Source organism: Heteronotia binoei, chromosome 19, assembly GCF_032191835.1.
Source record: "Heteronotia binoei isolate CCM8104 ecotype False Entrance Well chromosome 19, APGP_CSIRO_Hbin_v1, whole genome shotgun sequence".
Classification (NCBI taxonomy): Eukaryota; Metazoa; Chordata; class Lepidosauria; order Squamata; family Gekkonidae; genus Heteronotia; species Heteronotia binoei.
The window spans coordinates 27,782,342-27,807,890 of record NC_083241.1 but is presented as its reverse complement, the minus strand read 5'-3'; the positions used below and the strand labels follow the sequence as shown (position 1 = coordinate 27,807,890).

At 41.2% G+C, this 25,549-nt stretch overlaps 1 protein-coding gene across 1 annotated transcript in view; it reads left to right on the top strand.

Annotated features, from left to right (window-relative positions):
* Window positions 1-13,548, top strand: part of LOC132587904 (tropomodulin-2) — a 42,788-nt gene extending 29,240 nt beyond the window's left edge. The window contains exons 5-9 of the mRNA XM_060260308.1: window positions 8,157-8,287; window positions 9,106-9,213; window positions 10,464-10,607; window positions 11,857-12,001; window positions 13,176-13,548. Coding sequence (XP_060116291.1) covers window positions 8,157-8,287; window positions 9,106-9,213; window positions 10,464-10,607; window positions 11,857-12,001; window positions 13,176-13,210 — 563 coding nt within the window. The 3' untranslated portion in view covers window positions 13,211-13,548. The remainder of the gene's footprint in view (window positions 1-8,156; window positions 8,288-9,105; window positions 9,214-10,463; window positions 10,608-11,856; window positions 12,002-13,175) is intronic.
* Window positions 13,549-25,549: the final 12,001 nt, after the last annotated feature.

The window sequence follows — 25,549 nt, the reverse complement described above, 5'->3', positions numbered from 1 at the left end:
CCGCCGCTAATTACCCACAAGAAAACACAGAAGCTACAAAGGCTTGCTTATCTAGGACTAAGCCACACTGAATAAAGCGGCACTTACTTTTCAGTGAAACTTCTAGAATTGCACAGTAAATCAGTTAAGAAGTTCTGTTAGATTATCGTAATTAACAAGTATTGCTTCCAGCTAAAACTTGGAAGTGACCTCACTAACACTCCAGGATTTCACCAATCTCCATGTTTATCTATAAAATCCTGACTTGTTAACTTTTTAACAAACACTTGTGTGAATTTTGTAAAATCTCATGTAAATAAAGAAATATTTGAAACAAATTGGAGCACAAAGGCAATCAGCTGCCTTTCTGAAGAGGCCATGGAGACCTTGCCAGATCGATCACATTTTCCCCAACTCCTCTTCCAAAAAGCTCAGAGATGCATACCTGAAACCTAGCCAAGCCCTCTTCCTAACCACCCATAAGGCAGTTTAGGCTGAATTAATGTGATTGGCCCAAGGTCAGCCAATGACAGGCCCGCAGCCACAGGGGGGCCTGTGGGGGCACTGCCCCTTGACCTCCCGGGGGTCCTCCATGGGGGCAGCCTGCTTTTTTCCTATTTTGCTATGGCTGAACCACCGAAACATCATCAGCGGCAGCTGGAGCCAGGAGAGCTGAGCAGGGCACAGTGTACTGCAGCAGCAAAAGCAGCCAGCAGAGAAGAGGGAGACAGAGGAGTGGGAAATGGAGGAAGCCCCATGGAATGGGCTGTTGGGGGGAACAGATGGACCTCCTGGCTGCAAAGTGCTGGTATGGGGGAGAGGGAGGTGGAAGGAAACCTCCCTGCTTGCATGCAAGGTTCAGTCCCTTCTTGAATCCAAAGTTTTAGGATTGGCTGCCTTTACTTGTCTACTTTCAGAGTCTCCAGCTTTTACCTCTATCTCAGAAAGCTTCTGAGAAGCAGCAAGCCCTTGCAGTGGATGGGAAAGGGTGTCCCCTGATTTTTAAACCCCCCCTCTTTTTAAATCCTGGCTATGGCCCTGCCCAATGAACATCATGGCTGGTGAGAATTTGAGCCTAAGTCTTTTCCAGTCAACGACCAGCACTGTAGTCACTACACTGCAGTGGCTCCCATAGGGCGAATGCCATGAGTTTACACATGCAACTTTCTCTCCCCTTTCCATGTGAGCCTTACCATTTCTGCCATGTGTAAGAACTTCAGTGTGAACTGAGCTATACAGAGAAAAAGCCCACACCCATTTTTATCCTTGTGGTAGCAATTTTTGTAACCTATAAATCATGGCAATAGCTGTGGCCAGTCTCTGTGCAATAGCCCAGTTCATGTTGAGATGTCTCCCTCTGATCCCATGCATTGGAAAGATTGCGTGGAGAGAGAGACAGAGAGAGAGAAGCAAAAAAGAGGACATTAGGGTTTGTAGAATCTTTCAGGCTCAAGTGCCGTGTTCTACTGGAGAAAGTTTTCCTTCCAGACGTTTCGTTCTCAGCTTTGCACAGCAGCCAAGAAGGTCAGAGCGCCTACTCCGGCTGCAACGCCACTGAGGATGTTCTCCGCAGCTGAGAACGAAACGTCTGGAAGGAAAACTTTCTCCAGTAGAACACGGCACTTGAGCCGGAAAGATTCTACAACCCCTAATGATGTTACCAGCCTTGAAAACCTGAAATCTTTGAAAAAAGAGGACAGTTTGAATAAAGGTTTCCAGGTCTCCTTTTCTCACTGGCAGGTGATTGGGGGCGGGGGCAGAGTTGCCAGATCCAGAGTGGGAAACTCCTGGAGATTTGGGGGTGGAGCTGGAAAGGACAGGGCCCTCTGGGGGGGTGCAATGCCACAGAGTCCATCCTCCCTTTCTCACAATACAAGAACTCGTGGGCATTCAATTAAATTGCTGAGCAGTCAGGTTAAAACTGATAAAAGGAAATCCTTCTTCACTCAAAGGGTGATTAACATGTGGAATTCACTGCCACACGTGGTGGCGGCTACAAGCATAGCCAGCTTTAAGAGGGGATTGGATAAAAATATGGAGCAGAGGTCCATCAGTGGCTATTAGCCACAGTGTGTGTGTGACACAGAGTGTTGGACTGGATGGGCCATTGACCTGATCCAACATGGCTTCTCTTATGTTCTTATGCTCAAAGCATCCATTTTCTCCAGGGGAAGTGATCTCTGTAGTCTGGAGATGAACTGTAATTCCAGGGGATCCCCAAGTCCCACCTGGAAGCTGGCACCCCTAGCTTGTATGTACCTATTGACTGAACATGACAATCACCTTCATTGGTAATTGAGTGGATAGGAACGCTCCGTTCGCAGTGTTTCGATGGCTGTTTCCACACATTGCAAAAAGGTAGCTACGTTAGTCTTCTTGTAGTAAAAGTTTTGTAGTAAAATAAAACAAAGATCCAGCAGCACCTTAAAGCCTAGATTTATTTAGATTTCCACATATGGCTAAACAAGGGTGCCTTCCATGTTGACTGAATGCATGCCGCCATCTCTTGCTGGTGCAGTACATGTGAACTTCTGCTTCCTTAAGGCAGCTGGGCAAGTCTAAGGGAATCTCTATCATGCTCTATGCACGCAGCAATAAAAAGCACTGCATACACAGACACACAGCTGTTCAAAGGTGCTCCTGGCCATGACTGTCTCAAACATTATTTAAAAGTACTATCTGAGTCCAGTAACACCTAAGAAATCAACAAGTTTTTCAAGATATAAGCTTTGGAGAGTCGAAGCTTATATTTATAGTTCACCTTTCTCCCAAGGACTGGAGGTGGATTACACAAAGTGAGTCAGTACAGTCAACAAAAGTAGTGCTGTAACTGACAATCAGCTTTGACTCCTGGCTCTTAACATGCTGAGCATGTTAAAAACAAAAGTGAACTTTAACTGTGTGGAATCTCGTCTCGCATATTTAAAAAGGCTTCTTAGCTCGCTGACATAGCATTAGCCATCCAGCACAGTATAGTCATGAAGTTGCTCATACTGAATCAGACCCTTGATCCATCAAGGTCAGATCCATCAAGCCGCCCTGAGCCTGCCTTGGCGGGGAGGGCGGGGTATAAATAAAAATTTACTTACTTACTGTCAACTCAGATAGGCAGCGGCTCTCCAGGGTCTCAGGCAGAGGTCTTTCGCATAACTTGCTACCTGATTCTTTTAAGTGGAGATGCTGGGCATTGAACCTGGGACCTTCTGCGTGCCAAGCAGATGCTCTTTCACTGAGTCACAACCTATGTATGTAACAAATCCCTGTCTGAATGAGATGTTAATTGCATGCAACTCTGCATGGATTCTTGTACATCTCTGGCATCACTTTTAAATCAGGGCTTTGATTCTCTCTAGCATTGCCTGTAGCAGCACTTCTGTCTTTCAAATTTCTTGAGCCAATTAAACTGTTCTGACACAGTCACCAGAAGAATAATCATCAGAACCACTGCATGGACTCTCTCGCATACCGGAGCTCAATGAGAAGAGCAAGGGGAGGATTTTGTTGGTGGCCAGCATCCCTCCTGTTCATGCTGGGTGTCGCCCATTGCTGAATTGCTAACAGATAGCCTCCTTCTTAGACAGCTTGGGTGGTCTAAGCCAGTTTGTTATTCATTCCATTAGTCTAATGCTGAAACACCATAATTGCTAATTAGCGTTGGAAGCCATGATTTATATATCTATCCAGGAATAGCCAGTGCTCATCTACAGTGCATTGCTGCTTGCACTGGGAATTGTATGTCTCAAGTAAGGCTACTCTGTAAAGACTTAATAAATCAAAGGGCTGGCAGGGGAGCTGTTTTGGTGGTACTACTGTGTAGAATGTGCAGATGTTGCAGTTTCACAAACACTAATTGAATGTGCAGATGGTCTGCTAATGTAAGAGATGGGTAATGAGGGAAGATCCTCCCTGTATTTAGTGAATAGCTGTTCCTTACCTGAAAACAGCAGAACTCTATAGAGCAAAGGGAGCGCCCCTCATTCCCTTTATAGAATGATGCCATTCATCGGTTTCCATAATGAGACTGAGATTAACTAGAGCTGCACTACCTGTCTTAGAATCATAAAACCATAGAGTTGGAAGGGACCTCCAGGATTATCTATTCCAACCTCCTACACAATGCAAGAAATTCACAAATACCTTCCTCCCCACACATACGTCCCCAGTGACCCCTGCTCCATGTTCGGAAGATGGCAAAAACCTCCAGGATCCCTTGCCAAACTGGCCTGGAGAAAAATTGCTGACTGACCCCAAAGTGCCAATTAGCATTTCCCTGGGTGTGTAAGAAAGGGCTGTGAGAACTAAGCACTGATGCAACCCTTCCTACCCTCCTTCTCATGATCTGCCTAATTCACAGAATCAGCATTGCTGTCAGATGGTCATGTAATGCTCTAAGGTAGTTTTTGCGCTGATGATGAGGAAGCTTCTGGCAGTGATTGGCTGAACTGCCCTAATGTTACAGAAGTTGCTGGAAATGACCCTGGTTCTGGTTGTCACTGGTTGAGGATGGGTTGCCTTGAGAAGGCAACAGCTTCAGGGCCAAACTGCAAGTTATGTTCTCCCAGTGTCCCCACAATCTCAAACTTGTATTACAAGTTCCAAGCTGAAAAATCTCCTAGGTCTGTAAAATCCTGACTTGGATTGGGACTATGGTGTGCAAGAAAAGGGGGCGGGGGTGGCGATTGCTGTTTGTCCCTTTGGGGCAATCTAGTTGTACCCTACCAGAGCATGGTTTTTAATGTATATCTAACATGTCTTGAGGAAGATATCAGGGAAAATGAAAAGAAAATCATATGTATTTCCACTAATGCATTGATGGCATTCCCATTAGGAATTGGTTTGGATTGGGCTTCCGGGGTTGAAGGTTGGTGGGCTGACCTGTTTCCTTGTCTGGAGCAGACCAAGATCTTTGTTTTTGGACAGAAAAGGCTTTTTAAAGCCTACTGTCTACTCTTTCCAGTAAAGGAACTTGTCTATGGCATGCATGTTTTTTTCGAGGAGGATTCACTTTGGCTGACAAACGATCCCAGGAGGGTTTTTTTCCGGCTTTGAAGATTCCCCCGATGAAGAATTGCATTCTATTGCCTACAAAGAATCTTTGGAGTCATTAAATTTACATAAACTCACTAATGCTTCCTATGGACTATAATAACATCTGAGATAAAATGGATGGTGTAACGAGAGAATAGACGTTGTTAATAAGGTAAAGATCCTTATCTGCTACTCCGGGTTTAATCTAAGCTTGTTAAAAGGGAAGATCTAGGACCCAGAACTATTTTTCAAAGTGTGAAATCAAGAAGAAGTGGAAGGGGGTAGAAGTGGTTTTTTTGGACTTAAAAGAAAGCAGAAAAGTGCAGAAAAATACTTGCTGTTATGAATTCTTGTGGCTTTGAAAAAAAACCCAGTCATAACAAAGCTGCAGACTCTCTCCTTAAAACAGGAAGTGACGTTTCCTGCAATCATTGCGAGGCTTACAACCATTGAGAACGAGACTTCAGTGCTAGAGAGTCAGGAAGTAAGTGTGGAGTGAAGAGGAGCGCTTATGTGATTATGCATATAGAGTCCCTGTTAGACATATAGAAACCTAAACTGGTTTTTAAAGACAATGATGGCAGATACATTGCAGTGGAGGTGTTGATAAGTGAAAGAAAAAAAACACGTTGTTGGTGGGCTTGTATGTCCCTAACGGGGCGAAGGATGTTTTCTTTAAAGACATTTTGCAACAACTTAATCAAGTGACTTATGAACAGGTTATGCTAATGGGAGATTTTAAAGGTCAACAGGTAAAAAAAGAAAAAATTGATGCCTATTTGCAAAGAATAAAGGTGAAACCTTTGATAATATGGAAAAAATCTTGAATAATCCAATTGAGAAGGTTGAAATTGAAGCAGCGATTTGTTCAATGAAATTAGGGAAAGCTCTGGGTCCAGACGGCTTTTCAGCAAAATTTTATAAAGTCTTGGTGGATGTACTAATGCCCAAAATGCAAAAGTTGATGAACTGTATTAGAGAAGATGGGAAGGGACCAGATTCATGGAAAGAAGCTGTTATTTCATTAATACCGAAAGAAGAAAGAGACTCCACGAATGTTAAAAACTATAGACCGATTTCACTACTGAATAATGATTATAAAATATTTGCTAAAATTCTAGCGGAACGACTCAAACAGCATGTAAACATTTCTATTCAGGAAGAACAAGCGAGTTTTCTCCCTAGGAGGCAAATAAGGGATAACATCAGAAATGTAATAGACATTGTTGAATACTATGAAAAACATCCAGAAAAGGAGGTAGCTTTATTTTTTGCGGATGCAGAAAAAGCTTTTGATAATCTTAACTGGGACTTTTTGTTTGCAGTGATGGAGAAAATGAAATTAGGAGATTTTATAAGGATGATTAAAGCAATATATACAGAACGACAGGCAAAACGCTGTGTGAATACTGACTTAACTGAACAACTGAAGATCAGCAAAGGCACAAGACAAGGTTGCCCTCTATCTCCGTTGTTGTTTATAACGACCCTAGAGGTCTTGTTGACTCAAATTGATGAAGATAGTGAAATAGAGGCATTGAAGTTGAAAGGTTTTTCCTATAAATACAGACCCTTTGCAGATGATGTGATGTTCATTAATGAGAACCCAGTACAAGTGATGCCTTTGTTGTTAAAGAAAATTAAAGAGTATGGTGAGATAGCTGGCTTTTATATTAATAAAGAAAAATCGAAAATCCTTACTAAGAATCTGACATTAAGCAAACAGAAAGAATTACAAAATGCCACTGGATGTGAAGTTGCTTCCAAAGTAAAATATTTAGATGTGGAAATGACAATGAAAAACATTGACTTATATAAGAACAATTATGAAAAGCTCTGGCATAAAATAGAAGATGATATGTTAAAATGGAATAAACTAAACATTTCTATGCTGGGGAGGATATCTGCAATTAAAATGAATGTTCTACCAAGGATGATGTTTTTATTTCAAACTATCCCAGTAGTGAAAGATAAGAAACAATTTAACCTGTGGCAAAGAAAGATTTCAGAGTTTATTTGGGCGGGTAAGAAACCAAGAATCAAAATGAAAATCGTAACAGATGCGAAAGAAAGAGGTGGCTTCCAATTACCTGATTTAATGCTATATCATGATGCAGTTTGTTTGGTATGGATTAAGGAATGGATGACTTTGATCAACAAAAAATTATTGGTGCTAGAAGGACATGGAAATATCTTTGGCTGGCATGCATATATGTATTATGGGAAAGAGAAGATGGATGGTTTTTTCACATCACTATATAAGGAGGATATAGTGAATACTTGGAAAGAATATAGTAAGTATGGAGATGAGAGGAAACCACTTTGGATTGTGCCAACAGAAGTAATAAGTATGCCGCAAAGTGTAAGGGAAGGGAAATGGGTATCATACGAACAACTGCTAAAGTTCAAGGGGGGCAAAGTTGAAATGAAATCGGTTGAAGAGCTGCAGGACAAATTTGATTGGTTTCAGCTGCTACAAATTAAAAGCTTGATAGAGAAAGATAAATGATAAAGAAGAATCGTGATTATTGAGTTAGTAGGATATAGTTACATGGTAATTATACATATATGAGTTAAGATTAAGACAGCTGGAATTCCAGAGTTGATTTTATAACTATGAGTTTTATGTTTAATAAGTACTAAGTGAATGTTAGAGAAAAGGTTAATGAAAGATAACTCTTTGTGTAAAAATTTATAATGGTGAAAAGATATTTAGTAGTGTATGACAATATTAATTGAAATTTAAATGATAAAGAGGAATTGTGATAAAAGCATTAGTAGAACATAGTTATTTGGTAAATATATATATGAGAGTTAAGATAAGACTAAGATAGGTGGAACTCTGGAATTGATTTAATAATTATGAGCTTTGTGTTTAATAAGAACTAAGTGATTATTAGAGAAACGGTTAGTGAATGATAATTTTTTCTTTCTAAAGATTTCATAATTGTGAATTTACTTTTAATATGCTTTGAATTTGTTTTAAGTACTGGCAGAGGTCATGAATAAGAGGAGTGGGGGGGGAGGAAAATATGTAATGTATTGGAGAAGTATATTTGAATTTGAATAGATGAATTTATTTCAATATATTGCAAAAATAAAACGTTTGGTAGAAAAAAAAAGGAATTGGTTTGGATTATGTTTTTCAGATGTGGTCAAGGGTGAAAAGGTCAAACCAGTTTTTGAAGAGCCACCTAATCCAACCAATGTAGAAGCCACTTTGCAAAGGATTAAGGCAAATGATCCTACACTCCTGGAAGTGAATCTGAACAATATAAAGGTACTGAAATGCATTCTGTTGCGTTTAATTTGTTTTCTGGAGTATTTCTTCATTCACAGTGGAAGGACAGAGCAGAACCCTAAGAGATTATTCTAATATGGTATGGATGCGCACGAAGGGGCTGCATATTTGAATTATTCCCCACCCCCACCATTAAAATCTTTGTGAATAGGTAATGTCAGTAAGAAAGCAATGCATGAAGGTCCTGAGCTAATATCTCAGCAACCTTCTGGAGAGACTGGAAGATTTACATGCTGAACCCACCAGGCCAAGAGAGTCAGCTCCAATGAATAACAAATTGAAATGTTTTATAGTTTGTAGGACAAACTCAAACCACAATTTGCCAGTTTAGATGTAAAAACAAATAATGGCTCACTGCCAGAGGGAGGGAATTGGAGCATCTGTCAGAAGGAGAGAGGAAGAGAAAAGAGTGCAGGCTTATGAGTAAGGTTACCAACTTTGGGTCAGGAAATTACTGGAGATTTGGGGGTGGAGCCAGGGAAGAGTGTAGTTCCATGGAGTCTACCTCGCAAGCTGCCATTTTCTGAATGCTGGGATCTGTCCAGGTGCCACCTGGAGGTTGCAAGCTTACATATGATGCTTCATTGTGTAATGCTGAACCATGGTCTGGCATTATCCAGGCTCTCAGGACTCCAAAGCTGCCACTAGAAGCCAATATTTGAAAATTTTGGCATAATGGAGGCTGCCCATATACCTAATCTGCTTTTCCCGGCTAAAAAACTTCATTTTTTTATTTACATTTAAATCCAGTGTCTGTTTAATGTCCTAAATTGCTGCATTTTCTCCCCATAATGCAGAATATCCCAATTCCAACACTGAAAGAGTTTGCAAAAGCTTTGGAAACCAATACATATGTGAAGAAATTCAGTCTGGCAGCTACTCGGAGCAATGATCCTGTTGCAATTGTAAGCTGAACAAAGCATTCCTTGAAAAACTTTGTCTCTACAAGATGTAGAGTTGCAAATGCTGAAGAATGTCTGAGGGAATACAAATTTGTACATAGCTTTAGGGCTGTACCATTTTTGACATTTTTTGTTTATAAAATATCTCTTTAGTAAATCTCTTTCCTCTGTTCTGTCTGAGGAATATACTCTCTAGTATTGCTATCATTTTTCTGGCTGGACTCCTTTGTTTTTAACCAGTACAAGACAAGGAGAAATTCAACAGATGCAGCTTTCCCTATCCCTATATTTCTATGGCAAGAAAACTTCACTTGTTGTATTACATAAGAGAACATAAGAACATGGGCCATGTTGGAGCAGGCCAATAGCCCATCCAGTCCAACACTCTGTGTCACACAGTGGCCAAAAAAACTCCCAGGTGCCATCAGGAGGTCCACCAGTGGGGCCAGGACACTAGAAACACTCCCACTGTTGCAATGCCCCCCTAAAATTATTGCTTACTATGTTGTTATTAAAGGCACCCAAATCTTCCTGTTGGGTATATCATCACTGCTCCATGTCTTATGAGCCTTCTCATCTTTTAGGATCACATGTTACATAGAATATGATGTATGCAAGATGAAGGTGGGGGAGATTAACAGCTGTGGGCCTTCTCCGTTGTGATCCCAGAATTCTAGAGTTTCTTACCTGAAAAAATCTGTGTGAACTGTAGTCTTCTGGAAAACAAAGGAATGCCTTGTTTGTGAAGGAAAGCGATTGGTATTACTTGAACAAGTAATGCTTCATTCCTTAGTTTTAAAAGTTAGTCTGGGAGTGGCTTTAGGTGATACGGTGCTAAAAGCTGGGTCACTGAGTGGCTTGCACACCCCCTTTCCATACTTCTGATGCAGGAACCAAAGCTATGACTTGTTCCTCTCTTTTCTGGGTTGGTACAGAAGGCATTTCCCGAACCTGAGTCACAAGAGAACACCTGAAACTACTTCTGGTTAAACATGACATGTAGCTGAAATGAAATTTTGTTTATATGTACCAATACAGTGCTGAAGCATGGTAAAAATGAAATAAATCCAATCATATAATTATGCTGACCCTCCAAATGTGTTAAAATAAATTGTAAAAGAGAACGTTAAAATGAAGATTTTTATCTTTGGGACATTGCCAAATATATGTGCCATGGTAGGTACATATATTTCACCTGTTGTTTGTGGATAATCTTGAGATACTAACTAATGCAACTATTCTTATGCCTTCAGGCTTTTGCTGATGCTCTAAAAGTGAACAAGACATTGAAAAGTCTAAATACAGAATCCAACTTTATCACCGGGATTGGGATCCTGGCCCTGGTTGATGCCCTAAAAGTGAATAAGACACTGACAGAGATCAAAATTGACAATCAGGTAAAGGAATGGACTGTGGACTGGAAGCTGGCTTTGGCTATAGAGATAGCTTGGTATCTGAGCTTGCTTCAACAGGGAGGGCGGGATGTAAGACTAATATATAAATAAACATACAATAAGCAGTAAGGAGGTGGTCAAGATGTGGTTGTGAGTAATGTTCTCTCTAAGCTGCAGAGTCTTGTGAACAAAAATTCTACTTTGTGAGCTACTTGCATGAAAGTTGTGAGCTACTGGTATTAAAGTTGTGAGTTACTGCATAAATTATTGTGCTCTGGGGTTATCCTTCCTGAGTTAAGACAAAAATCTGTGAGCTAGCTGATGCTAACTCAGCTTAGAGGGAACACTGGTTGTGAGATATTTCTGAAAGAAGACAGACCTGAGAGTGGTAGGACTTGGGGTTTTTTTTGTTTCCTTGCAACTTCAGAAATGTAATAGAAAACATGTGGAGAAAACTGGGTACCAAAAGCAAAATACGAAGAACAGTAAAATTGTGGTGTTAGGTCAGACCAGAGTTCTTTCTTGTCCAGCACTCTGCCTCCAAGCTGGGCCACTCAGACTATTAAATGATCCTTGAAGCTGCCTTATAGTGAGTTAGATCAGCAGTCTATCAAAGTTGGTATCATCTACTCTGACTGGCAGTGGGTCTTTCATATCACCTACTACCTGGTCCTTTTAACTGGTGATGCTGTCAACTGCATGCAAAAAAGATAGATGCTCTGCTGCTGAGCCATTAACCTGTGCTATGGAACTGTGTCACTCAGTGAAACCAAAGTTTCATCGAGTCTCGCATTTGACCACAGTATTTCATTGCTGATGGTTCATTCACAAATGCAAGTCATTGTTGGATGATGAGCATGTGTGAACAAGCTCCAATATTGTTGGCTTCCACTGAACTATGGTGCCCGACTTTTCAAACATCTCTCCTTTAACACTGATTGCTATAATCCATTATGCCATTCCAACTAAAATAAAGCCTTAATAAGTGTTAGCTACATTTGTTCTCTACTCATTCCCTATTACCTCTGCCTCTCTCCCCCCTCTTTTAATTCTCCCCACTCCCTCCATGACTAAATTTAGACTGTAAGTTCTTTGGGGAGAGCTCTGTTTTTAACTTATTGTTGCTCTTTAAAGCACCACCATTAATACAATGATGAGATACCAAGTGATGCATGTGTGTGGTGTCAACTAAGGTCTGCTTCCCTCTCCTTTGGAAGTAAATGCTTGATTCTCATTTTAATTCATTCCTTAGAGGCAGCAGCTTGGCACAGCAGTGGAGATGGAGATTGCTCAGATGCTGGAGGAAAACTCCCAGATCCTCAAATTTGGGTACCAGTTTACAAAGCAAGGTCCAAGAACGAGGGTAGCAGCAGCCATCACTAAAAATAATGACCTAGGTAAGTCACTGTATCCATCATGCTAGCAAGAGTGCTGGAACATCCCAAAGCCTCACTGGGGGACTAGGTTGGTGTTAATAGGCCAAGTGTAGCTTTAAGATGCAGAGACACTTTTTCAGAGTTATAATTTTGAAAATCCACCTACTGTATCCACACTTCAAAATACAGAGATGCTAATAAGACAAAGCACTCTTCTATGTCTTTTTGGGTTATAGCAACATGATACTTTGAGCAACCAACTTCCTCTCCCCCCCCCATCTAAGATTCTGACATGGGACTGCCAGCTGAGGGCTACTCACCATACCTCAGCCTAAATTTCCTCTCAAGGCTGCTGGTGTTGTAAGAATGAGTATTATAATCCCAGGTAAGATGCCTGAAGCTACTTGGTGAAAGAGAAGGATGCAGATGTGATAAATGTTAAGGAAATTCTGTTTGAAATTATGAACATATGAAGCTGCCTTATACTGAATCAGACCCTTGGTCCATCAAAGTCAGTATTGTCTACTCAGATTGGCAGTGGCTCTCCAGGGACTCAAGCTAAGGTTTTTCACACCTATTTGCCTCGACCCTTTTAGTTGGAGATGCCGAGGATTGAACCTGGGACCTTCTGCTTACCAAGCAGATGCTCTACCACTGAGCCACCGTTCCTCCCTGCATTCACAAATGCAATTTTATTTCTTTATCTCAAACAGTGCGATGGATCAATGGATCAAATAATCATTGAGAGGCATTTAACATGAAAAAACAAAAACATATTTATTTCTACAGGGAAAGGTTACTGGGAGATAAAACAACAAACACTAAAGAACTACATGCTAACACACTGAGAACCACATGCTTAATGCAGACTGCTTCCTCCTCCTTCTTGACCTCTCTGCCTGAACAAAGGAAGTCACCTAACTAACTGACCAAACAAACAAAACAGGTTTTCCTGCTTCTAGACCTTGATTGACAGCAGTCAGTATCTTCTTCCTAGGTCATGAAGACAATAGGGAATCAGGCACAGTGTTAACCCTATAATGACTGGAACTTTAGAACATTGCAAAGGACATACAAAACAGATACATATTTCCAACAATAAATACAACCCTAGTTTCTGTTTTTGAATGCTGTAAGTTTAGAAAAGTGAATCTAGACTTTGATCAAACTGTGTTTTGCCCCTCATGCTCTCTAGTTCGCAAGAAACGAGTGGAAGGAGAACGCCACTAGCCTTGCCTCTATGGACATGAATCAGCTGCCCATCGAAAAGAACGGGTCAGTCAGCAATCTCAGAAAATTCACTGCTCTGAAGGGAAGACACTGGAAAGCCTTTAGAAGAAGGCTGCTCCATTACTCTCATTCTCTCTTTTTAAACAAAACAATCAAGTTTGATTTTCTTTTAAACATCTGTTAACAACAGCAACAACAACATCAAGTTTTGATTGACGTTCAAAACCAATACACCCTCCATACCGGTCAAATGGGCTTTATTGTGGAACTTCCGAAACCACTATGAGCCTTTCTTTGCCCTTTCCCTCCCTCCTTGTAAAAACAAAACAAGTTAAAAGGATGCTAAATGTAAAACAGGGTCCTTTTGCTTCAAAGCCTTACTGAATAGAATAGGCCTTTCTCATAGGAATTGCTTTGCTAAATTCTATTTATGTAAGGAGCAGTCAGTGCAAAGAAATATTTGCTGTGCTGCATTCTTGGTTTCTAGTCCAGCAATCTACAGTCTCATTGTGAATGCAGGTTGCCCAAATTTTGGTGCTTGAAAAGTGCAAGCCAGATGTTACCCGCCTCCCCCTTCCCTCACAGTTAACCTGGGGCACAATCTACTGGGAAACTCTCACACACATGAAGTTGCCTTATACTGAATTAGACCATTGGTTCGTCAAGGTCAGTACTGTCTGTTCAGACTGGCAACAGCTTGCCAAGGTCTCAGGTAGAGGTCTTTCACATCACCTACTGCCTGGTCCTTTTTAACTGGAGATGCTGGGGATTCCTGAGCAAGCCCCTTTAAAATGGAGAGCAGCCCCCTGGATTGTGTCAGATGTGTCTGTCTTCTATTTTTGCACCTTTAATATTTGACATCTCACCTTGTCCCCATGCTAGGACCAGCATCGTTCTGCACCTCTTTAAAGCACTACTCGCCTTACTGGGCAGCACTTTCTGCAGATCACAATTATAACGCTGAAAGGGACCAAGAAGTCATTTGGACCAACCTCACGCTGCAATGTAGGAGCACCCCCTTCACCAACACCCCAGTAGATCAACTTACAAAAAACCAGACTACAAAGTGCCATAAACATAGAACAGGTATACCACAGGAAGGCACTCTTTGAGTGAGTAGCTGTAAGAATAATCACAGAAGAAGTCAGGGTATGTGTTGTATGAAGGACTGTAACCAACCCATTCCCTCATGTCACCTGGAGAAAATTCCTTCCTGACCTCAAATGTGGTCACTGGTCAGACCTTGAGCACAAGTAAAAACGAAGTCAGCAAGAAGGGAAATTAAACCAGGTGCACCTTCATTCCACTATGTGTCCTACCTTTCCCCCATCAAGGTTTGGTTGTGTGGCCACTGTCTGTGGAATCTTGGCTACGTTTGTAAGTATTGTCAAAGCCTACTTGTTTACATGTGTCTAAGTTAGGCTAGCCAGGTTCCAGATATGTTGTCCAGTGATGATGTTATGTAACAAATACTAGTTTTGCCAAACTTAGTTAGCATAGCTTCAAACCACTATATATATATATCTCTCTCTCTATATATACATAGCTGCTTTACATAAGAGGGCAAAATTGCCACTAGAAATCTCTTTAAGCTAAACCAGTGTTCTAATAAGCAGAAGCTGCTGTATTTTTAAACCACTTAATTTTTTAAGTTATTCTTGTGAGTTTATTACTACTACTGGTTATTGGGATTTGGTGATTCCCAAACTGCAAGTGCAGACCTGTCTGTGAGCCATAATTGGCTAGTGACTGGGCTACCAAGTTGTATCGTTAATGTACAACCAACACAAAGAAGGAATTCCATTTCCATATGAACAAAAACGGGATCTGAATAAAACTACAGTTCCATCAATTATCTTGTTCAGCTGCAGTTTTAAGGTAAAAAAAAAATCATTAACCGCAGAAGCTGAAGGTCTTTCTCCAATATGTGAGAAAGGAACAAAATAAGAAGCAGAAGACTATGGTCTGTTTCATATATTATGCAAGGCATCAGGGTTCAACACCAAACGAACATTCAGCAGGGGGCCACAACCAAAAAGTGATGAATGTTGTTTATGTTATAGGTGTCTGCAAGCATTCTCAATGCATTCACACTTTGCATCTTTAGATGTGCACTTAAAATGTCTTTGGTCTGCAGGTGAGGTGCATTAAAATGCAACATGTGAAAAGGTCCTATTCAAAAGGACCAATTGCCTAGTTTACATTTTTATCTTGGAAAGCTGCACATTCTCCAGATCCAGATAAAAGAATAAAACACAGCCACTGTTACGCTATTGAGAGACGGTGCCACAGTGCTTTGATTTAATTTGGTTAGATTGTCTTGGGTGCAGATGTTACTGTGGTGTGTTTTGTTGTCCTTGTTTGTATCTGTAACGCAATAGGGGAATCAACCACCTCATATTTACATGCAATTAAGAACTCTAGATTACCTATTCCTTTATTTTGGAGGGAAAATATCCTTAGTTCCTACTGCCCTAATTTCAGAAAACCTCCTCAAGGTAGTGCAGTTGCTACCTTCAAGGAAGCAGGTAGAAGTGGTGGTGGGTTTTTTTAATTAAAAAAAGCTACAGTTCATTTATTTTAAGTTGCCTTTTTACCAGAAGGCTCCCTCTACCCTTTAAATGCATACAGAAAATGCAGAAAGAGGCTAGTATTGCAGCTTCTCTGCTTCACTCTGGGAAACAAGACCTTTCGCAGAAGATACACTCTACGGAAGAACGGATTTCCAAGTGAACGTCCCTGAGTTAATACTATGAGGTATACGAACACTGTGCCTTCATAATATCTCCGTGGCCAATTGCAGTGCACCAAATACAAGGGCATCTGAACCACACCGCCTTCTGTTAAGAACAAGCTGAAATGCCTGTTCCAATTCTGAAAGTGCCGTATTCATATATGTGGGGTACTTTCTTACATCCTTTACACAGTCTTTTAATATTAATTCATTTACCAGTGGCAAGATAAAATAATCTCCCAAGCGACCAGGCAGAGAATGCTTTAAAAATTGCTTTTCCCCCTTGTAGGCTATAATGATGCACACATGTATATGTGTATGCCAGTTTCTAGTAACTTGTATGAGCCTTTTTTTGGGCTGCCTTTATCCTTATTTGCCCCAGTTGAAGCATACAGGTTTTAATGTGTGAATAGCTCCCTGCTGTTTCCAAAGGCCTCGCACAAATTGAAAAAGATGTCAAATGCGATCTAGATCCTGAAACTTCAGACATGCTGTTGTTGCAACTAAGAATGCAGGAAAGAAGTCTAACAGGCCATAGCTCTAAGAGGAATTCCCAGACTGAAGAGTCAAAGGGCAAAGACTGTTTTATACACATATATATTCTAAAATGCAGTAAAATGGTTTCAGCACAAGTTCTTTGCATTCTGAGCCATCTGTTTTCAGGGCACAGTATGTATGCTGAAGCCACCATCCACCATCCAACATGTCAAATGTCAGTCTTTATCTAAAGTCTCTCAGGGCCACATTATAACATATATTATAATGACCCCTTCACAGCTGGACATCTTTTGTGAAACTTGTGATTACTGGGAAATCCTGCTTATGCAGGCCAGCTGTTCCACACAAGCTCTGTCCCTGGTGCTGCTGCAGTTTCCATAACAGAAGCCATCACCACTACAAAGTCAGTTTTGTACAAGTCAGCTGCTCCCCATCTATTGCCATTCTAGCATTTCCAGCAAGCAGTGTTGCATATCCTGCAGAGATAGTACAGGGGCTGCCATTGTGCATGAAATGGCTTGCAAAGGTCTCAGCAGCAGTATGAACAGCACCATTGGAATATCTTATGAATATAACGTTCCCACAGGTGAAGCCCAGCTAATTGCCTCAGTATGGGAGGGGGAACATATAATACTAAAATTGTCTTCCCTTCTGTCCAAAGATTATTTCCAACAATGACAATCTTATGCTTTTTTCCCTTCTTCAAATGATCATATATGTTAATTTTTTTCAGAGAAAACAGGCTTTTGGATAGTTTTGGTATGGACGTAGTGGGTGCAACCACAGAGTAGTGGGTGCAACCACAAAATGGCTGCCGCAGGAGGCGGAGCCACACCCATAGGAAGCCTGAGCACAGGATAGAAAAGGAATATTGGGAAAGCGGAGTGAAAAAGAATAAAAGCAACACTGATGGCAGGTGCCACTGAAACAATGCCAATTGGATCGCCAGTGGCCAGCACACCCACTTTCTAGAAACACTTTATGGGCCCCAGGAAATGTGTTAGTGGGCATCATGACACCCACAGGCACCATGTTGGGAATCCCAACTTCAAGATAAATTTAGCAGGCTTAACCCCCGAACATTCATTTTAAATCCCTTTATTTTATTTCATTCATTTTAAATGATCATTTGTTCATTTTAGATCATTCATTTTAAATGATCCCCATCACCACGGCTGTATGAGGAAAGAAACATGCGAGGCACTGAAAGATTCTTATTGCCACCTAGTCTCTTGGAATCTGTGCTTGAATGGTTTTTCTGTCCTCAAAAGAGAGAAATTGAGGGTGTGGATGTCTCCCTGGGGGAGGTGTGGATATATCCAGGTTCACAGGTTAGTTCCCCCTCCAAGCCTTTGGCAAGAGGACTGCTTAGGATACGGCAGTTTAAGCCTACATAACTAGGGCACTGTGTTCCTTGATTCTTCTTTTATCAGAGCTTCCTGTATGCAAAGTGGCATGTAATTATAACTGTAACCTCTGTATATGTGATGCTGAATTTCATGTGGTAATTTGGTTGTGGGCATATCGGCTGCTTATTATAGTATGGCAATTTGTCATTGTTGTATTTGTCCTTTGAGCCAAGCCATATAATGGGTGTATTGTGTACAACACTTCGTAATATTCCGCTTGGTTGCCTAACCCAGCCTCATAGCCTCGGTAATCATCCATTTTCTCTCGGTTCATCTTGCCGCTTCTTCCCCATTCATGACAGTAATAACAGACAGGTGTTTGTCAATAGGTAGGCTACTGCTGCATGCACGTAGCCAAACTCTTTTGCCATACATCTGCACCCAACATCTGGTAAAATCCCCTTTACTGTTTGACAGTTAGCCTGACGGGAGAGTTTACGCTTTGGTCATCTGAATGGGCTCAAAGTGGTGAGCAGAAATGCCAGTTGGTGAGAACTTTTATCCTGAATCCACACCCATTCAGAAATCTGAGAAGGCGGGTGGATAGCAAAATTCTCATCTCTTGCCTCTCTTCAGAGATACGAACCTGCCGTTATTATCCTGTGAAATACTGAGGACAAGCTTAGCATGCTTCTGCAGGTGATCATAAATTTAGAGAAGCAAGGGAATAGTAAAATCTCTTCAACAGTTGCTAAGAACATAGAGATGACTGGTTTTTCAAGTGGTCACTGCATGCTCAAAAAGTTGCCACTTGATAAATTAACGTCTCTACCTCAGGTCTTCCATTCATATGAAGAATCTAATTTTGAGGAATCTGCTCACAAATCTCAGCCACCGTAAATGTCGTGAACTTTGATGTCTGTTTTAAAATCCCACAGTGACAGGCCACAAGTTAATGCCACAGAATCAAATGGCTTCATCAAGGGGTCAGCATAGTACCACAGCACTCCTACTGGAAATCTGGGAAACAACCCCCCCCCACACACCTGTCAATTCAACTGTTTTCCCAGCAAGCAACAGAACTGGTCACTGGGAAACTCAGATCTGCCAATCCAATGTGAAGTCTGATCAGGTTCCTGATGCAGGTTCATGGTTGAGATTTTCAGGCAGATTTGACCCCCACCCCACCCCACCCGCAGGACAAAAGACATAAATGATCTTCCCATGTAAGAAAAGCCTATTGGATTTTCTTAATGGCTGCTTGCTTCTTGCAGGCAGGGTCTGGGGCATTCTGGGAAACTCCTGGGTCTACTGTTACCAGTGAAGTCTAATGGATACATTGGCCTAGTCTTTCTGGAAAAGGAGTCACTAAACTTTTCTCTTTAAGATGAGTCTTGAAAAATATCCCAAGCTGTCTCCCCCTTTTACACACACACAACCAAGTTTTGTTCTGTTCTAGAAATGGGATGGTATAGGAAGAGCACAATAAATTAGCTAAGCAACATGAAAAAGAATCTTGGGAAATAACAGTTTTGGGGGAGGGGGGACAAAAATCCTATAGCAGATTTTTTTGCAAACTTTTCCTGGGTCTTCTAGGCAATGCAGAAAGAGATACTTTGTAGTAGCTGGCAACCGAACAGTAGTTCACAAACTACCTATTTAGAGAACTTCTCTTTATATTTTTGGGTATGATGATTTAGGTTTTGATTTTGCTGTTGAAATTAACATTCTTTGAATGTTAATTTCTTTTCAGTGGTTTGAGGGCAGGGGGATTACCAGTTTTGTGAATGTCAGATCATTGACCAGACTGACACATGACCATATTGCTCCCCAGCACCTACAAGATGTTTTCATTCATGATCAGGGCTGCGATCACAAACACTAAATAATGCACTTTCAACCCACTTTCCAACTGGATTTTACTGTGTGAACTGACATTTATATCCCAGTTGTTGCCAGTTTGATTGTACAGGATGAAATTCCAAAAGAACTAGACAAATTGTGTTTTTGGTCATTTTACATCTACTGTATTCTGCATTTTGTTTTGATGGGTTTTTTTATATTGCTTATGCCCTTAATTGTGGTTTCAATTTTTAAAATTAAAAAAAATTAAAAATCCAAGGGGGGAGGGGAGAAAGTGCATTATTTAGTGTGACTGACTGCAGCCCAGGACATGTGCTGAAGGTTTCAGTCATTTCAGCATACTCAAATATAGTGAAAAAATCCAATGCATTGATTTCAACATGGCAAACCTCTTATGTATACACATCCTCTTTGCGACAGCTCTTGCAATGGTTTTACATACAGGCTTCCCTGCTTCCAAGGAAAATACAAGAGTTACTTCTGTGCCCAAGAACTTGAAGAAGGCGTTTCAAGATGGAAACAGTTCTCCAAAACCTGCACAGCTTGTCTGTTTTATAGCAAGTTCTGGCCTTAAGTCCTTCAAGTGGGACATGCTGATAATCAAAATTAGGTGAGGAAGGTGTAAAGTATGTAACCTAGAAACAGATCAGTCTTAGCCTCCCCACCTGATAGGTGGACCCTGGAGGCAGCGAATACAGATAAGTAAGCTGAAGCAGACTTCCTTGTCCTTGTAACGGTATGTAGAAATTAGTAATGGGTTTAATATTGTTCTAAGCACAGGTTTCAAGCACATGAGAATCATATTTAGAATAATGTGACGATGGCACATAAAACTAGAACTTCCTTTATTTAGAAAAAAAGGCAACTGGTTGGGGATTAGCTAACCAATTATTTTGCACATTGCTGTTTCATATTTTTAATTTTTTAAAATAAAGTTTTCCATGAATGCTGTGGGCCATTGTGTGCAACGTTTATGCATTTTTATAGCGCACTGAGTCTATGTACATGTTAAACGGTAGATGTTTGGTCTGAAAAATGAATAAAGTTGCATGTTCATGCCTTTGCAGCAATGGGAATTGCTGGAAGATATGATGTGGACTTCCACTAACTGGTTGTCACTTTTGTAAATAAACTTTCATAACAATTCAGTTTCCTGTTCTAAGTTGGTGTTGTGGGACTCAGAGCCTGTGGGGATACAGATGTGATGAAAAATTCACTACCACAAGAGGCGGAGATGGTCACAAGATTTATGACATTTAAAGAATTTTAATGGGAGTGCCTTTACGGGAACACATCCAGCCTGTGCTGAAAGCACTGCACTGACTACCAATAGGGTACCGGATTCTCTTCAAGGTGCTGGTCATTACCTTTAAAGCCCTATATGGCCAGGGTCCTGCATACCTTAGGGACCGCCTTTCCCAGCACACGCCCCAGCAAACACTTTGGTCCGGGTCTCAAAACCTGTTGACAGTTCCCAGCATCAGAGAAGCGAAGCTCAAAACAACGAGAGCTAGGGCCTTTTCCGTTGCTGTCCCTAGTTGATGGAAAGAGTTGCCGGAGAAGGTTAGGGCCCTGCGAGAGCTCTTACAGTTCCACAGGGCCTGCAAAAGGCACTCTTCTGCCAGACATTTCCATGAATGGTAACATCTGCAGCAATGGGACTGGCCCATAAGAACACCACCAATGGCCTAGTTCGCTACGCTATGGCGATCCTGAGACCTCTGAGTATAGCTAACCATCAGAATTTAAATTGCTCCCTGAAATTATGATAGTAGCACACGCAAATGTTTTAAATTGTTTTTATGTTTTTATTGTTGTTTATTGTATTGGTCACACTAATGTGTTTGTGTCAACCCTTGGTTTGTGAGCCGCCCTGAGCCTGCCTTTGGTGGGGAGGGTGGGAAAAGAAAGAAAGAGAGAGAAAGAGAGAAAGAGAGAGAGAAAGAGAGAAAGAAAGAGAGAAAGAAAGAGAGAAAGAAAAAGAAAGAAAGAAAGAAAGAAAGAAAGAAAGAAAGAAAGAAAGAAAGAAAGAAAGAAAGAAAGAAAGAAAAGGATGAGACAATGGAGGACAAGTGACCTTGCTATTATCGTGGAATGACGCCTCCATCTATACAAACAGTATACCTTTTGAGTACTTTTCAGAGAGTCAAAAAGCAAAGTGGGGCAGCTGCCATCACCTTCATCTCCTTTATGAGCTTTTAGAGGAATCTTCCTGGCCAGTTAGGCTGTCAAACTTATGGTCCTTGGTGAAAGCAACTAAACTTGATTGATACTTGGGAGTATGTCCCTTTGATCTCAATTATCTTAGTGAACACACATAGGATTGGACTGTTATGTTCTACTCAGTTTAGGTTCAAACCCTCGCATCTCTTATTAAGGCAATCTCCAATAGTAGGGCTTCACCTTTATTTTGGAGAGCTGTCGCCTTTAAAGCAGGACGTATTGGGCTACAAAAAACGAGAGCAAAAAACCATGAGAGAAATTGGAAGGAGCTGTGGATCAAAATGTGCCGCACAGCAACTGGTGAGGAATTGATCACATGAGCTGGGAAAAGCAGAAGCCTGGGGGTGGGGTGGGGGATGGAGCAACTGCTAGTGAGGAATCGGTCTTATAGTGATGACCTGATTTAGCGAATCCCAAGCAAAGCCCAATTTCTGATGTTAGAGGCTGCTGTTACCGGTCAGAGATTTATATAGGCCCAACCCCTCAAGCATCTGCTAATGGCTCTGAAGTTCAAATAGGCAGTCTGGCCCAAACCAGTTTTGTTCTTTGTCCAAAAAGAATTAAGTCTGGCAGGATGGTACAATGTAGTATGGAAATTAATGGGTTATTCCAATGTAGGCCCCATTGTTCAGGATCCCAGACATTCTAGGTTGTACTCTTGCCCTAGTAAGGTTTAGATTTTCTGTCAGTCATTCAATAGGTACTCCTTAATAACATTAATCATCATCCTTGACTTGGATAGCCCAGGCAAGCCTGATCTCATCAGATCTCAGAGGCTAAGCAGGGTTGACTCTAGAAGTACTTGGATGGGAGACCTCCTTGGAATACCAGGAGTCAGGGGCAGGCTTTATTCAGTCACCTCTCTGAATATCCTCTATGTCTCCAGTAGGGGTCAGTCACCAGAGGTTGCCATGACTTCCAGGTGTGCATACACACACAGAGAAAATACAAAAATACATGCTCTCCCCCACATAATCTATAGCATCTATGTGAAAGAGTAATACAAGCATATGTTTTGCTAGGTTCAGTCCCAATTATATGTTCTCATACTGCAGGGCTGAGGAAGATAGCTTCTTGATAGCTTGGAGAGGTGTTGCCAATCGAAGCAGACAGCACTGTGCTAAAGCGACCAATGATCTGATTCTGCATCAAGTAGACTGACACTACCCTGCAGGGTTACCAGACTGGGATTACCTGATGATTTTGGGGTGAAGCCTGAGGAGGGCAGGGTTTGGAGAGGGGAGGGAAGAGACTTCAGTGGGGCATAATACTGTAGACTAGAGTTCACTTCCAAAGCTCCCAGTGAACTGATCTCTGTTGACTGGGGATTTGTTTCAATACTAGGAGATCTCCAGCTACCACCTGGAGGTTGGCAACCTTCGTGTCCTGCCAACTGTTCTTTCTTTGTTGTGCTCCTAAACTATTGCTGCCCTGAGCATTGCTGCTAGCCTGGCCTGTGAATATAGAAGAAGAAGAAGATGATGATGATGATGATACTGGATTTATATCCTGCCCTATACTCTGAATCTCAGAGCTGTCACAATCTCCTCTACCTTCCCCCCACCCACAACAGACACCCTGTGAGGAAGGTGGGGCTGAGAGAGCTTTCACAGCAGCTGCCTTTATAGAGCAGGTCATAGAAAGCTGATTGTTCTTGTCCCTTTCAGAACATAAGCTAAAATAAACAAAGAATCTGAATGAGGACCTGTCTGCTTTGATAATGGGTGTTAGAGTTATTAGGTTTGACATAAAGGGGGATAGCTTAGATGAGCAAAGGAGATTATAGTTTAGTAAATTATAAGAGAAGCTAACTATAGAAGTTACTTTCTCTCATCACTGCTCTGGTACTTTGTTAAGTTGCATATTTTAAATGACTGTATTTTGCAGAAACCAAACATATTTCTCCCTCTGACAGTTTTCAGTATTAGCATGCTGCATCAGAATTTCTCAAGAGAGAAACTCCTTTTTTCTGGCCTGCTGCTGCAAGGATTAGTAAAAACTCTCTGGGGAGGGGGGGGGATACAACAGATGGTGCTTTTCCTGGAGAAGCACAACAAACCTGTCAAGAAGCACTTGGGAATAAAGGGTAGTGGGGGGGGGGGAGAGAACAAGCATATTTTTTAAAAAATCAACTGTTGCCTTCTGGGTAAAATCTGGCCCACTGATGGCTGCCTCCCACTTACCCAACCTCTGCTGCTATTCCCGAAGAAAAGGTGACTGATGTTTAAAAGCAAGGGGATCGCTACTACTATTAGTTTCAGTCCCTGTGCTGAGCTCAGAGGGAGGAGGATGGAACAAGAAAAGGGGGTTAGACCCATCCACTCGCTGTAGAATATGGTGGATACAATCTTCTGGGTAAAAATGTGGTGAGAAGGGCTGGCTCATGTGGAGGCATTGGTGAAAATGGGGTGGTGGTTGCTGCTAACTATGGCATATGTGGAACAATCTTCCTGATGTTGAAGACTGTAGAACACAAAACCAGTTTACACTGAATGAAAGATTAAAAGAAACTGACAGCTCATTTCATGATTTCATTATACTAATTTTCCCCAAAGAATCTTAACTAACCCATGTCAGTGAGAGCTGCATTCATGAACCAAGGTGCAAAGGTGAATTCTGTAGAGCCACCATAACTTAATGCCTAACTTATGTAAGATCTAAACATACCTTTTAAAGCTCCTCAATAATAAATTCTAAGAAAATGAGAATTCTTGTTAGCATATTATAACTGTTTTGTTGGTTCCTGTTAATGACAATTGCTATGGATGAGATTCATACAAAACTCTTTGTCAGTTGAGTTTCCCTTTCATGTCACTAAATTTGGCATATGTGACTCAGAAGGGCAAGATGGGGGGAGGAAAGGCGAAAGGAAAAAAATACCATGTCAGGATTTCCCTGTTTAGCTTATAGTACAATATATAAAATATTGCTGTATATCATTTGTCCACTAGATGGAACAGCTGCACTTTAATATCCAATGCATTCTGTCTTACACTGAATGTTCAAAAAGTGATGAACAGTGACCTTCAAAAGTAAAAAAGGTAAAGGTATCAGTTGGTTCCGACTCTGGGGTGACGTTGCATCACGACGTTTTCACAGCAGACTTTTTTATGGGATGGATTGCCATTGCCTTCCCCAGTCATCTACACTTTCCCCCCAGCAAGCTGGGTATAAAAAGGTAAAGGTAGTCCCCTGTGCAAGCACCAGTCGTTTTCGACTCTGGGGTGACATTAATTCCAGATGAATGATGTGAATGTGCACAAATGTAAATACATCACTGCACCTTCGCTACATACAGAACTAACATGTTGACAATCATATTTAGATAACTCTTAACATTTACAGGTATGTCTTTAAGATATTCATAACATTTGTCTGGGGATTGTCAACATTATTTACATAACATATTCCTCAGCCAAAGACAGATTCTTGAGGTGGCTTGCAAAACAGTAAGATATATACTGTCAAAACATGTACGATAAAACTGATGAATTAATTTTTTAAAAAGAAACTACAAACTTAAAATGCCAGCGGGGTGAATTATTATTTGTATACAAATAAAATTGATTAGATTTCAGATGTTCATTGTTCAGGGCTCAGTGACCCCTCTTCAGTAGATTCTCCTTTCACAGCTGGAGAAAATGACGGCCAAGCACACACTCCCCTCCCACA